The sequence below is a fragment of the Mizuhopecten yessoensis genome, unplaced genomic scaffold (genome assembly GCF_002113885.1).
Source record: "Mizuhopecten yessoensis strain PY_sf001 unplaced genomic scaffold, ASM211388v2 scaffold221, whole genome shotgun sequence".
Lineage (NCBI taxonomy): Eukaryota > Metazoa > Mollusca > Bivalvia > Pectinida > Pectinidae > Mizuhopecten > Mizuhopecten yessoensis.
This window is the reverse complement of record NW_018403438.1, coordinates 56,654-71,157: the sequence shown is the minus strand read 5'-3', so window position 1 is coordinate 71,157 and position 14,504 is coordinate 56,654. Positions and strand designations below refer to the sequence as shown.

General features: G+C 40.9%; 1 protein-coding gene across 2 annotated transcripts in view; it reads right to left on the bottom strand.

Annotated features, from left to right (window-relative positions):
• LOC110442041 (synapsin-like) overlaps positions 1-14,504 on the bottom strand; it is a 174,831-nt gene that overhangs the window by 144,916 nt on the left and 15,411 nt on the right. For both annotated transcript variants that reach the window (XM_021485558.1, XM_021485486.1), the window contains exons 2-4: positions 12,945-13,393; positions 10,857-10,914; positions 1,949-2,040 (exon numbers count right to left, since the gene is read on the bottom strand). In XM_021485558.1, the coding sequence (XP_021341233.1) occupies positions 1,949-2,040; positions 10,857-10,914; positions 12,945-13,177 (383 nt within the window). In that variant the 5' untranslated portion in view covers positions 13,178-13,393. The remainder of the gene's footprint in view (positions 1-1,948; positions 2,041-10,856; positions 10,915-12,944; positions 13,394-14,504) is intronic.

The window sequence follows — 14,504 nt, the reverse complement described above, 5'->3', positions numbered from 1 at the left end:
CACCACCTTTGTACCATTCCTCAGTATCTGGATGTCCACCATTGTTCTTTGTGCTGGCCTGCTGTATCAGACACTTATCTCAACACCTTTGTACCATTCGTCAGTATCTGGATGTCCACCATTGTTCTGTGTGCTGGCCTGCGGTATCAGACACTTACCTCACCACCTTTGTATTATTCCTCAGTATCTGGATGTCCACCATTGTTCTTTGTGCTGGCCTGGTGTCTCAGACACTTACCTCACCACCTTTGTACCATTCATCAGTGTCTTGATGTCCACCATTGTTCTTTGTGTTGGCCTGCTGTCTCAGACACTTACCTCACCACCTTTGTACCATTCCTCAGTGTCTTGATGTCCACCATTGTTCTTTGTGGTGGCCTGCTGTATCAGACACTTACCTCACCACCTTTGTAACATTCCTCAGTATCTGGATGTCCACCTTTGTTCTTTGTGTTGGCCTGCTGTATCAGACACTTACCTCTCCACCTTTGTACCATTCCTCAGTATCTGGATGTGCACCATTGTTCTTTGTGTTGGCCTGCTGTCTCAGACACTTACCTCACCACCTTTGTACCATTCCTGAGTATCTGGATGTCCATCATTGTTCTTTGTGCTAGCCTGCTGTATCAGACACTTACCTCACCACCTTTGTAACATTCCTCAGTATCTGGATGTCCACCATTGTTTTTTGTGCTGACCTGCTGTATCAGACACTTACCTCAACACCTTTGTACCATTCCTTAGTATCTGGATGTCCACCATTGTTCTTTGTGTTTGCCTGCTGTGTCAGACACTTACCTCACCACCTTTGTACCATTCATCAGTGTCTTGATGTCCACCATTGTTCTTTGTGTTGGCCTGCTGTATCAGACACTTACCTCACCACCTTTGTACCATTCCCCAGTATCTGAATGTCCACCATTGTTTTTTTGTGCTAGCCTGCTGTATCAGACACTTACCTCACCACCTTTGTAGCATTCCCCAGTATCTGGATGTCCACCATTGTTCTTTGTGCTAGCCTGCTGTATCAGACACTTACCTCACCACCTTTGTACCATTCCTGAGTATCTGGATGTCCATCATTGTTCTTTGTGCTAGCCTGCTGTATCAGACACTTACCTCTGGCCTGCTGTATCAGACACTTACCTCACCACCTTTGTAGCATTCCCCAGTATCTGGATGTCCACCATTGTTCTTTGTGCTGGCCTGGTGTCTCAGACACTTACCGCACCACCTTTGTACCATTCCTCAGTATCTGGATGCCCACCATTTTTCTTTGTGTTGGCCTGCTGTATCAGACACTTACCTCAGCACCTTTGTAACATTCCTCAGTATCTGGATGTCCACCATTGTTCTTTGTGCTGGCCTGGTGTCTCAGACACTTACCGCACCACCTTTGTACCATTCCTCAGTATCTGGATGCCCACCATTGTTCTTTGTGTTTGCCTGCTGTGTCAGACACTTACCTCACCACCTTTGTACCATTCATCAGTGTCTTGATGTCCACCATTGTTCTTTGTGTTGGCCTGCTGTATCAGACACTTACCTCACCACCTTTGTACCCATTCGTCAGTATCTGGATGTCCACCATTGTTCTGTGTGCTGGCCTGCTGTATCAGACACTTACCTCACCACCTTTGTACCATTCCCCAGTATCTGGATGTCCACCATTGTTTTTTTGTGCTAGCCTGCTGTATCAGACACTTACCTCACCACTGTTGTACCATTCCTCAGTATCTGGATGTCCACCATTGTTTTTTGTGCTGGCCTGCTGTATAAGACACTTACCTCAACACCTTTGTACCATTCCTCAGTATCTGGATGTCCGCCATTGTGTTTTGTGCTAGCCTGCTGTATCAGACACTCACCTCACCACTGTTGTACCATTCCTCAGTATCTGGATGTCCACCATTGCTCTTTGTGCTAGCCTGCTGTATCAGACACTTACCTCACCACCTTTGTACCATTCCTCAGTATCTGGATGTCCACCATTGTTCCTGTGTCAGTATAGGAAGCCAAATTTAGCTCTGAAAATTCTGCCTGAAAAATAAAACAGACATTGATTACGATTAGATTGAAGATGAATTAGATTCATAACAGGCATTGAGTGATTCCTGTTTATTATCTGTGGATAACTTAACGGTCTAAGTACTGGTCTAGCAACCAAAACTTCTATAACAATAGAAAGTCAACTTGTGAAGCAAAAGGCCTTTTTACATGTCTGTTTAATTTAAACTTTGTCCTGGGACATGATACAGGGACAAACAGGCGCATTGGTTCAAGGGCATTCATTTGAATGATCTTCTAGACAGAGAGGCTAGATCATCCAATATGGCCAAGGTATAGGGTCACTTGCCGACCATGTGAGTTTTCTGTGGGTACTCCGGATTCCTCCCACATTAATATATTCCCCTGTGCACTAACATCCAGGTCAACAAGAGTGAATAACATAAATTTATATAACTTTTTTCATAATTGTTGTAGAACAAACATGGTTTGTTCTTTCATTTTACTAATATGGGAAAGACCAGTGAAAGAATATTCACGGAGTAAGTGTATCAATAACCAAAACTGGGTCTTGTTAAGGAAATATGATCTGATCATGTTTTATTTTGATGTCATGTGCTCCATCTAATCCAATCAGATTAAAGCTGTTATATGGATCAGGTATATATATCTTGTGGATAAATCGAGGGACAACATATCAAAATATATAAATGTATACATTATACATACACAATGTACATAAAAATAAGATTTTACTTGAAAATTTCTTCTTTTAGACACTCGATAACCATAACACGTATTTTCATAACAGATTTATTTGGAACTTTACACAATCATACTATTATATAGCTAACCTGTAGTCAGAGTCTACACACAGGTAGCCTATAAAATGGTTTGTTAATACAGGTGGTCTGTAAATACAGGTGGTCTGTAAATATAGGTGATCTGTAAATATAGGTGATCTGTAAATATAGGTGGTCTGTAAATATAGGTGGTCTGTAAATAAAGGTGGTCTGTAAATACAGGTGGTCTGTAAATACAGGTGGTCTGTAAATACAGGTGGTCTGTAAATACAGGTGGTCTGTAAATACAGGTGGTCTGTAAATACAGGTGGTCTGTAAATACAGGTGGTCTGTAAATACAGGTGGTCTGTAAATACAGGTGGTCTGTAAATACAGGTGGTCTGTAAATACAGGTGGTCTGTAAATACAGGTGGTCTGTAAATACAGGTGGTCTGTAAATACAGGTGGTCTGTAAATACAGGTGGTCTGTAAATACAGGTGGTCTGTAAATACAGGTGGTCTGTAAATACAGGTGGTCTGTAAATACAGGTGGTCTGTAAATACAGGTGATCTGTAAATACAGGTGGTCTGTAAATACAGGTGGTCTGTAAATACAGGTGGTCTGTAAATACAGGTGGTCTGTAAATACAGGTGGTCTGTTAATATAGGTGGTCTGTAAATACAGGTGGTCTGTAAATACAGGTGGTCTGTAAATATAGGTGGTCTGTAAATAAGGTGATCTGTAAAAACAGGTGGTCTGTAAATACAGGTGATCTGTAAATACAGGTGGTCTGTTAATATAGGTGGTCTGTAAATACAGGTGGTCTGTAAATACAGGTGGTCTGTAAATACAGGTGGTCTGTTTAACAGGTGATCTGTAAATAGAGGTGATCTGTAAATACAGGTGGTCTGTAAATACAGGTGATCTGTAAATACAGGTGGTCTGTTTAACAGGTGATCTGTAAATACAGGTGGTATGTTGATACAGATGGTTTATTAATACAGATGGTCTGTTAATACAGATGGTCTGTTAATACAGGCAGTATGTTAATACAGATGGTCTGTTAATACAGGTGGTCTGTTAATACAGATGGTCTGTTATTACAGGTAGTATGCTAATACAGGTAGTCTGTTAATGCAGATGGTCTGTTAATACAGGTGGTCTGTTAATACAGGTGGTTTGTTAAAACAGGTGGTTTGTTAATACAGGTGATCAGTTAATACAGATGGCCTGTTAATATAGATGGTCTGTTAATACAGGTGGTTTGTTGATACAGGTGGTTTGTTAATACAGGTGGTTTGTTAATACAGATGGTCTGTTAATACAGGAGGCCTGTTAATATAGATGGTCTGTTATTACAGGTGGTCTGTTGACACAGTATCTGTTAATACAGGTGGTCTGTTAATACCGATGGCCTGTTAATATAGATGGTCTGTTAATACAGGTGGTCTGTTAATACAGGTGGCCTGTTAATATAGGTGGTCTCATATTACAGGTGGTCTGTTGATATAGCATGTCTGTTTAAACAGGTGGTCTGTTAATACAGTTGGTCTGTTAATACAGGAGGTATGTTAATACCAGTGGCCTGCTAATACAGGTGGTCTGTTAATACAGGTGGTCTGTTGATACAGGTAGTCTGTTAATGCAGGTAGTCTGCTAATACAGGTGGTCTGTTAATACAGGTGGTTTGTTAATACAGCTGGTTGGTTAATACAGGTAGTCTGTTAATACAGGTGGTCTGTTAATACAGGTAGTCTGTTAATACAAGTGGTCTGTTTATACAGGTGGCCTGTTAATGCAGGATGTCTGCTAATACAGGTGGTCTGTTAATACAGGTGGTTTGTTAATACAGGTGGTTTGTTAATACAGGTAGTCTGTTAATACAAGTGGTCTGTTAATACAGGTGGCCTGTTAATGCAGGATGTCTGCTAATACAGGTGGTCTGTTAATACAGGTGGTTTGTTAATACAGGTGGTCTGTTAATACAGGTGGATAGTTTTGAAAGTGGTTTATCAACACTGGTATTTTAGTAGAAGTGGTCTCTCAAGTTAGAATCAGTTCATGTACCATGTTACAGTTTGTGGTATTTATTACTGAACTTATCTGGCAATAAGCCCATGCCTGGTAATAAGCCAACCAATTTCAATAACTGTTCAGTAGAAACCATACATTTTGTCCTGCAATTATAATAAACCACCGCCTACTTTGATTCAGATTTTATGCCTAAGCCCCCTGGACTTATAACAGGATAAATATTGGTATGTAAAACCTCGGAGACACTTAAAAAGTATCAGAAAAGTACGACATCAGTTAAAGGAATACATACAATGTTTGTAAATTACATTGTCACTTCAAAAAAGTTCAAAAATGTTCTCAATGTCTAAGTTATGGGTGAACCGGTAGAACAGATAATTGTTACTCTTTTCCGACCCTGAATTTTGCAGTGCTGGCTCTCCCTCACCTGTAATAAATGCTTCCCAACTACTGTGAAATGCCAGCAGATGTCACAAGACAAACACTTTGGTGATGTGATTGGGCCCAGGGAGACCATAAAGTAATGGCCTACTCCGATCCAGTTACAGGAGATCAGGACTGACAACTCTCATTCTCTTCATTGGTGCAAGTGTCAGTCGTGTGCTTAACTTTCAATTTTAAAACCACTCATCAAAAATTCAATACCTAGTCCCAAGAAGTTGAATTTTGGAAGTGGAAAATTTCTTTTAAATTTTCTTTTTTCCAAATGGCTTCTTCTACTGTTCAATTAACCAATAAAGGAGGCTAAAAAACTGGGACATGGAGACAGTGTAGAGGGAATCCGAAAAGCATTTACATCATGTGAGTGGGGAGGTGTCAAAAGGTGTTTACATCATGTGAGTGGGGAAGTGTCAAAAGGTGTTTACGTCATATGAGTGGGGAGGTGTCAAAAGGTGTGTACATCATGTGAGCGGGGAGGTGTCAAAAGGTGTTTACATCATGTGAGTGGGGAAGTGTCAAAAGGTGTTTACGTCATATGAGTGGGGAGGTGTCAAAAGGTGTGTACATCATGTGAGCGGGGAGGTGTCAAAAGGTGTTTACATCATGTGAGCGGGGAGGTGTCAAAAGGTGTTAACATCATGTGAGCGGGGAGGTATCAAAAGGTGTTTACATCATGTGAGTGGGGAGGTGTCAAAAGATTTTAACATCATATGAGTGGGGAGGTGTCAAAAGGTGTGTACATCATGTGAGTGGGGAGGTGTCAAAAGGTGTTAACATCATGTGAGTGGGGAGGTGTCAAAAGGTGTTTACATCATTTGAGCGGGGAGGTGTCAAAAGGTATTAACATCATGTGAGCGGGGAGGTATCAAAAGGTGTTTACATCATGTGAGTGGGGAGGTGTCAAAAGGTGTGTACATCATGTGAGTGGGGAGGTGTCAAAAGGTGTTTACATCATGTGAGTGGGGAGGTGTCAAAAGGTGTTTACATCATGTGAGCGGGGAGGTGTCAAAAGGTATTAACATCATGTGAGCGGGGAGGTATCAAAAGGTGTTTACATCATGTGAGTGGGGAGGTGTCAAAAGGTGTTTACATCATGTGAGTGGGGAGGTGTCAAAAGGTGTTAACATCATGTGAGTGGGGAGGTGTCAAAAGGTGTTTACATCATGTGAGTGGGGAGGTGTCAAAAGGTGTTAACATCATGTGAGTGGGGAGGTGTCAAAAGGTGTTTACATCATGTGAGTGGGGAGGTGTCAAAAGGTATTAACATCATGTGAGTGGGGAGGTTTCAAAAGTTATTAACATCATGTGAGTGGGGAGGTGTCAAAAGGTGTTTACGTCATGTGAGAGAGGGGAGGTGTCAAAATGTGTGTACATCAAGTGAGTGGGGAGGTGTCAAAAGGTGTGTACATCATGTGAGTTGGGAGGTGTCAAAAGGTGTTAACATCATGTGAGTGGGGAGGTGTCAAAAGGAGTTTACATCATGTGAGAGGGGAAGTGTCAAAAGGGGTGTACATCATGGGAGCGGGGAGGGGTCAAAATGTGTGTACATCATGTAAGTGTGAAAGTGTCAAAAGGTGTGGACATCATGTGAGCGGGGAGGTGTCAAAAGGTACTAACATCATGTGAGTGAGGAGGTATCATCAGGTGTTTACATCATGTAAGTGGGAAAGTGTCAAAAGGTGTGTACATCATGTGAGCGGGGAGGTGTGAAAAGGTACTAACATCATGTGAGTGGGGAGGTTTCAAAAGGTATTAACATCATGTGAGTGGGGAAGCGTCAAAAAGTATTAACATCATGTGAGTGGGAAGTGTCAAAAGGTATGTACATCATGTGAGTGGGGAGGTGTCAAAAGGTATTAACATCATGTGAGTGGGGAAGTGTCAAAAGGTGTGTACATCATGTGAATTAAGAGGTGTCAAAAGGTGTTAACATCATGTGAGCGGGGAGGTGTCAAAAGGTGTTTACATCATGTGAGCGGGGAGGTGTCAAAAGGTGTTGTTACATCATGTGAGAGAGGGGAGGTGTCAAAATGTGTGTACATCATGTGAGTGTGGAGGCTTCAAAAGGTGTTAACATCACGGGGAGGTGTCAAAAGGGGTTAACATCATGTGAGCGGCGAGGTGTCAAAGGGTGTTTTTACATCATGTGAGCGGGGAGGTGTCAAAAGGTGTTTTTACATCATGTGAGTGTGGAGGTTTCAAAAGGTGTTAACATCATGTGAGCGGGGAGTTGTCAAAAGGTGTTTTTACATCATGTGAGTGGGGAGGTGTCAAAAATTATCAACATCATGTGAGTGGGGAGGTGTCAAAAGGTGTGTACATCATGTGAGTGGGGAGGTGTCAAAAGGTGTGTACATCATGTGAGTGGGGAGGTGTCAAAAGGTGTGTACATCATGTGAGTGGGGAGGTGTCAAAAGGTGTGTACATCATGTGAGTGGGGAGGTGTCAAAAGGTGTGTACATCATGTGAGTGGGGAGGTGTCAAAAGGTGTGTACATCATGTGAGTGGGGAGGTGTCAAAAGGTGTGTACATCATGTGAGTGGGGAGGTGTCAAAAGGTGTGTACATCATGTGAGTGGGGAGGTGTCAAAAGGTGTGTACATCATGTGAGTGGGGAGGTGTCAAAAGGTATTAACATCATGTGAGTGGGGAGGTATCATCAGGTGTTTACATCATGTTAGTGGGGAGGTGTCAAAAGGTGTTTACATCATGTGAGTGGGGAAGTGACAAAAGGTGTTAACATCATGTGAGTGGGGAGGTGTCAAAAGGTGTTTACATCATATGAGTGGGGAGGTGTCAAAAGGTGTTTACATCACGTGAGTGGGGAGCTGTCAAACGGTATGTACATCATGTGAGTGGGGAAGTGTCAAAAGGTGTGTACATCATGTGAGTGGGGAAGTGTCAAAAGGTGTTTACATCATGTGAGTGGGGAGGTGTCAAAAGGTGTTTACATCATGTGAGTGGGGAGGTGTCAAAAGGTACTAACATCATGTGAGTGGGGAGGTATCATCAGGGGTTTACATCATGTGAGTGGGAAAGTGTCAAAAGGTGTGTACATCATGTGAGCGTGGAGGTGTCAAAAGGTACTAACATCATGTGAGTGGGGAGGTGTCAAAAGGTATTAACATCATGTGAGTGGGGAAGTGTCAAAAGGTATTAACATCATGTGAGTGGGGAAGCGTCAAAAAGTATTAACATCATGTGAGTGGGAAGTGTCAAAAGGTATGTACATCATGTGAGTGGGGAGGTGTCAAAAGGTATTAACATCATGTGAGTGGGGAAGTGTCAAAAGGTATTAACATCATGTGAGTGGGGAAGTGTCAAAAGGTGTGTACATCATGTGAATTAAGAGGTGTCAAAAGGTGTTAACATCATGTGAGCGGGGAGGTGTCAAAAGGTGTTTACATCATGTGAGCGGGGAGGTGTCAAAAGGTGTTGTTACATCATGTGAGAGAGGGGAGGTGTCAAAATGTGTGTACATCATGTGAGTGGGGAGGTGTCAAAAGGTGTGTACATCATGTGAGTGGGGAGGTGTCAAAAGGTGTGAACATCATGTGAGCGGGGAGGTGTCAAAAGGTGTTTTTACATCATGTGAGTGTGGAGGTTTCAAAAGGTGTTAACATCATGTGAGCGGGGAGTTGTCAAAAGGTGTTTTTACATCATGTGAGTGGGGAGGTGTCAAAAATTATCAACATCATGTGAGTGGGGAGGTGTCAAAAGGTGTGTACATCATGTGAGTGGGGAGGTGTCAAAAGGTGTGTACATCATGTGAGTGGGGAGGTGTCAAAAGGTGTGTACATCATGTGAGTGGGGAGGTGTCAAAAGGTATTAACATCATGTGAGTGGGGAGGTATCATCAGGTGTTTACATCATGTTAGTGGGGAGGTGTCAAAAGGTGTTTACATCATGTGAGTGGGGAAGTGACAAAAGGTGTTAACATCATGTGAGTGGGGAGGTGTCAAAAGGTGTTTACATCATATGAGTGGGGAGGTGTCAAAAGGTGTTTACATCACGTGAGTGGGGAGCTGTCAAACGGTATGTACATCATGTGAGTGGGGAAGTGTCAAAAGGTGTGTACATCATGTGAGTGGGGAAGTGTCAAAAGGTGTTTACATCATGTGAGTGGGGAGGTGTCAAAAGGTGTTTACATCATGTGAGTGGGGAGGTGTCAAAAGGTACTAACATCATGTGAGTGGGGAGGTATCATCAGGGGTTTACATCATGTGAGTGGGAAAGTGTCAAAAGGTGTGTACATCATGTGAGCGTGGAGGTGTCAAAAGGTACTAACATCATGTGAGTGGGGAGGTGTCAAAAGGTATTAACATCATGTGAGTGGGGAAGTGTCAAAAGGTATTAACATCATGTGAGTGGGGAAGCGTCAAAAAGTATTAACATCATGTGAGTGGGAAGTGTCAAAAGGTATGTACATCATGTGAGTGGGGAGGTGTCAAAAGGTGTTTACGTCATGTGAGAGAGGGGAGGTGTCAAAATGTGTGTAAATCATGTGAGTGGGGAGGTGTCAAAAGGTGTTTACATCATGTGAGTGGGGAGGTGTCAACAGGTGTTAACATCATATGAGTGGGGAGGTGTCAAAAGGTATTAACATCATGTGAGAGTGGGGAGGTGTCAAAAGGTGTTTACATCATGTGATTGGAGAGGTGCCAAAAGGTGTTTACATCATGTGAGTGGGGATGTGTCAAAAGGTGTGTACATCATGTGAGTGGGGAGGTATCAACAGGTGTGTACAGCATGTAAGTGAGGAGGTGTTTAAAGGTGTTTACATCATGTAAGTGGGGAGGTGTCAAAATGTGTTTACATCATGTAAGTGGGGAGGTGTCAAAATGTGTTTGCATCATGTAAGTGGGGAGGCCTTAAAATGTGTTTACATCATGTTAGTGGGAAGGTGTCAAAAGGTGTTTACATCATGTAAGTGGGGAGGTGTCAAAAGGTGTTTACATCATATGAGTGGGGAGGTGTCAAAAGGTGTGTACATCATGTAAGTGGGGAGGTGTCAAAATGTGTTTACATCATGTAAGTGGGGAGGTCTCAAAATGTGTTTACATCATGTTAGTGGGGAGCTGTCAAAAGGTGTTTACATCATGTAAGTGGGGAGGTGTCAAAAGGTGTGTACATCATGTTAGTGGGGAGGTGTCAAAATGTGTTTACATCATGTTAGTGGGGAGGTCTCAAATGGTGTTTACATCATGCAAATGGGGAGGTCTCAAAAGGTGTTTACATCATGAGTGGTCTCAAAAAATGCATGGGGTAAAATTATACTTTGCATGTGAAACAAAGGTATTTCTATACATCGTTCTTTATGAGAATGCAGACATAATCCTCCCTCAGATTGATTAAAATTGAAGTTGCCACATTTATCCATTCTATCCCCCAATAGGGGCAATATACCCTGGGGTGTTTTCATCTTGAATCAAAGTACATCTATATCCTTGATGAAAACACTTACAATGGTTATCACACTGCTAAAAAAAAGTTAAATGACTACATCAACCTTTTTTATTTAAGTTAGAATTTTACTTGATTGGTTTTGAAATAAATTATCATGAAGTAATTAAAACAATTTAAGGTTCTTACCTGTTCTACTCTTATATCCCAGTCACCAAAAATCTTTCTCCCTCGAAAATATTTTGACCTACAACAGAAACAAATAGTATTTTAATGTCTCCCCTAAAGCACCAGACATACAGCCTTAGTTTTTCTCTCATTTCCCTGTGTGTAATATAGAGCTGTCCAGGGTAAGAAAGGGGTGTAGGAAATGTCTATCTTACACCCCAATTCATGTGACGTGATGTCACAATGGCTCAACAATGACGTGACGTCACAAATTTGAAACTCTCCGATGCTGCAAAGCAGAAAAGGCAACATGATGAAATTAAAACTTTTTACGATGTATTTGCCGTACACACTATAAAGATGTGGTTAGTTTTTCTGCGGAATCATTGTTTGCAATTATGGGTTATGCTAAATCTGGCTGGCTAATTTGTTTTTGTCTGAAAAGCTCAGGGGGAAAATCGAGTGAATTGTCAAAATGGTAGCCAGACCAAACGCATTTTCATGGTTTCTGAACTTATTCTGGTGGTTGGAATGAGAGAAAAATACTATTTCATGCTCAAGGGTGCATACGTAGGATACACCATATTTGAAAACCCCTTGGGTGGAATTTCCTTATCCTACACCCCTAGGCATGAACGAGTCTAATAATCTTGTTGTCAGGGCTCTAAGCACCTGATCATGACAGGACCATTACATTTCAGACTTCTCTGGGATGTTGGAGTCCTTCACAAGACCAAATAGAAGCCAAGCTGCAATGTCCAACTTGTTCAATTAGAAAAAAAAATAAGCCACATCAAAATTTCCACAAATTGGTGGCCAATCTGCAATGGCCATCTTGTCCAATTGAATATCGGAAGTCGAAATAGAGTTAGTTAACAGAGCCATAAATCATTCAAACCAAACCTGATCAAAATTGCACAATATTTGATTTTCAATCAATCAAAAAGTTCCATTTCATTTCCATATTGACTGATTGAATATCGAGGAGAAGAATAAACACCCATTTAATTATTGTGTTATATTCTCCCTCACAGAGAAAAGTGTCTGAAACCTTCGCAGCAGAGGGAAGTAATAAACAGGTCAAGCATATTGATCAAAAAATCAACTCAACTCATCAATGCAAACATTTTTTTTCATAATACCTTCAATTAATATCAACCTTTGATCAATACCTTATTTAAAAGGGATTCAATTATTTCGATGTAAGTCTAGTTAGAAATACCTAACAATGCTGTTTTTCAGCCAATCAATGGATTGTACAATTCCAACCCTACACAATATGTAGTGTGATAACAAGATTGAACAGCTCTATTCTGAAAATGTTTTCTTCTGTCTTAATAGAAACATACTGAGGTACTTTAAATAATCAATTGATTAATTTGGAATTTAATTCGGATCTTTTACATATTAGATATACAATTACCAAATTAAATGTAAATTGCAATCAAAGGGTGTCCGACCCAGAGGATACTTCCCTACTCCATGACATTGTAATCAACTGTCCAATCTAAGGATACTTCCCAAATGGGTAATAACTAGCGATCTATTCTTGTAATAGAACCTTCTGATGAGGCAGGGTAGACAGAATGTCCAGGGTCAGGTTTGGTCGCACTTCACGTAACGACGAGATTTCTTGTACGTCAGAGTGTTTCCACATACTTTCCTTACACGGAGAACAAGACTATTCATTTATCTCTGCCACGGCATTCCTTTGTTTCTAAATCTGATATCTTTTATGGTCCATTGACAATGCGAGTCATTAAAAGCAAGCCACTGCACGGATAAACATGTCAGTCTGTATTATAGGATACATAATCCTGCATATATAGAAATATGTTTTCATCTGTAAATATTTTGTTTTCAGTTCTGTTCTTTCAAATTGATTTGGGAGTTGTTTTCTGTTTTAGGCTTCAAATTTAAACTTGACATTCTAGATGTTTCACCATTCAAACAGTTGATTTCAAATTGATCGTATCAAATTGAGTTGAATTAAACAATTAATTACACTTTGTTATTTCATTTGATATTTCTTAACTCTTTTTAATCAAAGGATTTTTAAGTAAAAAGCTGTGTATTCATTTGGTTAAAAAAGTAATGTAATATACGAACCAGTCAGTGTGATGGTCGTCAACGACGAGCAGTGTTTTACATCTGTCCTTGTTGTATGCCGGTTTGTTGTTGGATACCGGGGCCCTCGGGATTCCTGCTCCTGACATAGACTTTGATGGGGAGTTGGGGGCGCTAGGGGACGGCCCCTTTTTGAAAGTGAGTATACTAGAATTTTCATCTTTCAGTTCGCCCTGTAGGTCCCCAGAACTAAACCTTCTCCGTAAGAAATTCATACCACAGGAAAAATTGTCTTTGAAGAAAATTGAAAACGAAATTTTGGTAATTTAAAAGGCACTATACACAACGTTTGTCCTGTGATCGGTAAAATGTAGAGTGTCGTAAGTAATCTGACCACAAATTGGTTGTAAAATCCAAGAAATACAAAGGAGGTAAGTAATCCCTGGTCTTCAGTCTGTACCAACTTATCCTCTGTAGTAGCACAAGCTTTCCTGTAAGTAGAAAACAAATGATACATTCACTGATACAGTAGGGATACAGTTACATATATATATTGATCTAGTCACCAGAGATAGCATCTTACAATAATACAAAGCAATACTTAGTCCACCAACAGAATAGGACACCTGACATAGGTAAACTTGTAAGGAAGTGATCACCTGACTCAGTCTACTCATAAAGTAGGTCACCCATCTAAGTCTACTCAAAAGGTAGGTCCCCTGACTTATTCTACTTATAAAGTAGGTCAACCATCTTAGTCTACTCAAAAAGAAGGTCACCTGACTTATTCTACCCTTCAAGTAAGTCCCCTGACTTATTCAAACCCAAAAAGTAGGTCCCCTGACTAAGTCTACTCATAAAGTAGGTCCCCTGACTAAGTCTATTCATAAAGTAGGCCCCCTGACTTAATCTTCNAAAAGATGGTCCCCTGACTAAGTCTACTCATAAAGTAGGTCCCCTGACTAAGTCTACTCATAAAGTAGGTCCCCTGACTAAGTCTATTCATAAAGTAGGCCCCCTGACTTAATCTTCTCATAAAGTACATCCCCTGACTAAGTCTACTCATAAAGTAGGTCCCCTGACTAAGTCTACTCATAAAGTAGGTCCCCTGACTAAGTCTACTTGTAAAGTAGGTCACCTGACTTATTTAAACCCAAAAGGTAGGTCACTGACTTGATCTACAAAAAATGTAGGTCACCTGACTTAATTTACTCATAAAGTAGGTCACCCACTTAGTCTCTTCAAAAAGTAGGTCACCTGACTTAATATACTCATAAAGTAGGTCATCTGCCTGACTTATTTACCCATAAAGTAGGTCACCTGACTAAGGTCTAACTAAGAACAAGTCCTGTCTTATCCTACCCATACAATTGCTGCATCAGTCTACAGATAGAACAGGTCACTTGACTTGTCTTTCTCAATTTAAAAAGTCACATACCTTAGTCTTCTCTCATAAAATAGGTGTCCTACCTTAGTCCTATCTTAGTCTTCTCTCATAAAATAGGTGTCCTCTACCTTAGTCCTACCTTAGTCTTCTCTCATAAAATAGGTGTCCTCTACCTTAGTCCTACCTTAGTCTTCTCTCATAAAATAGGTGTCCTC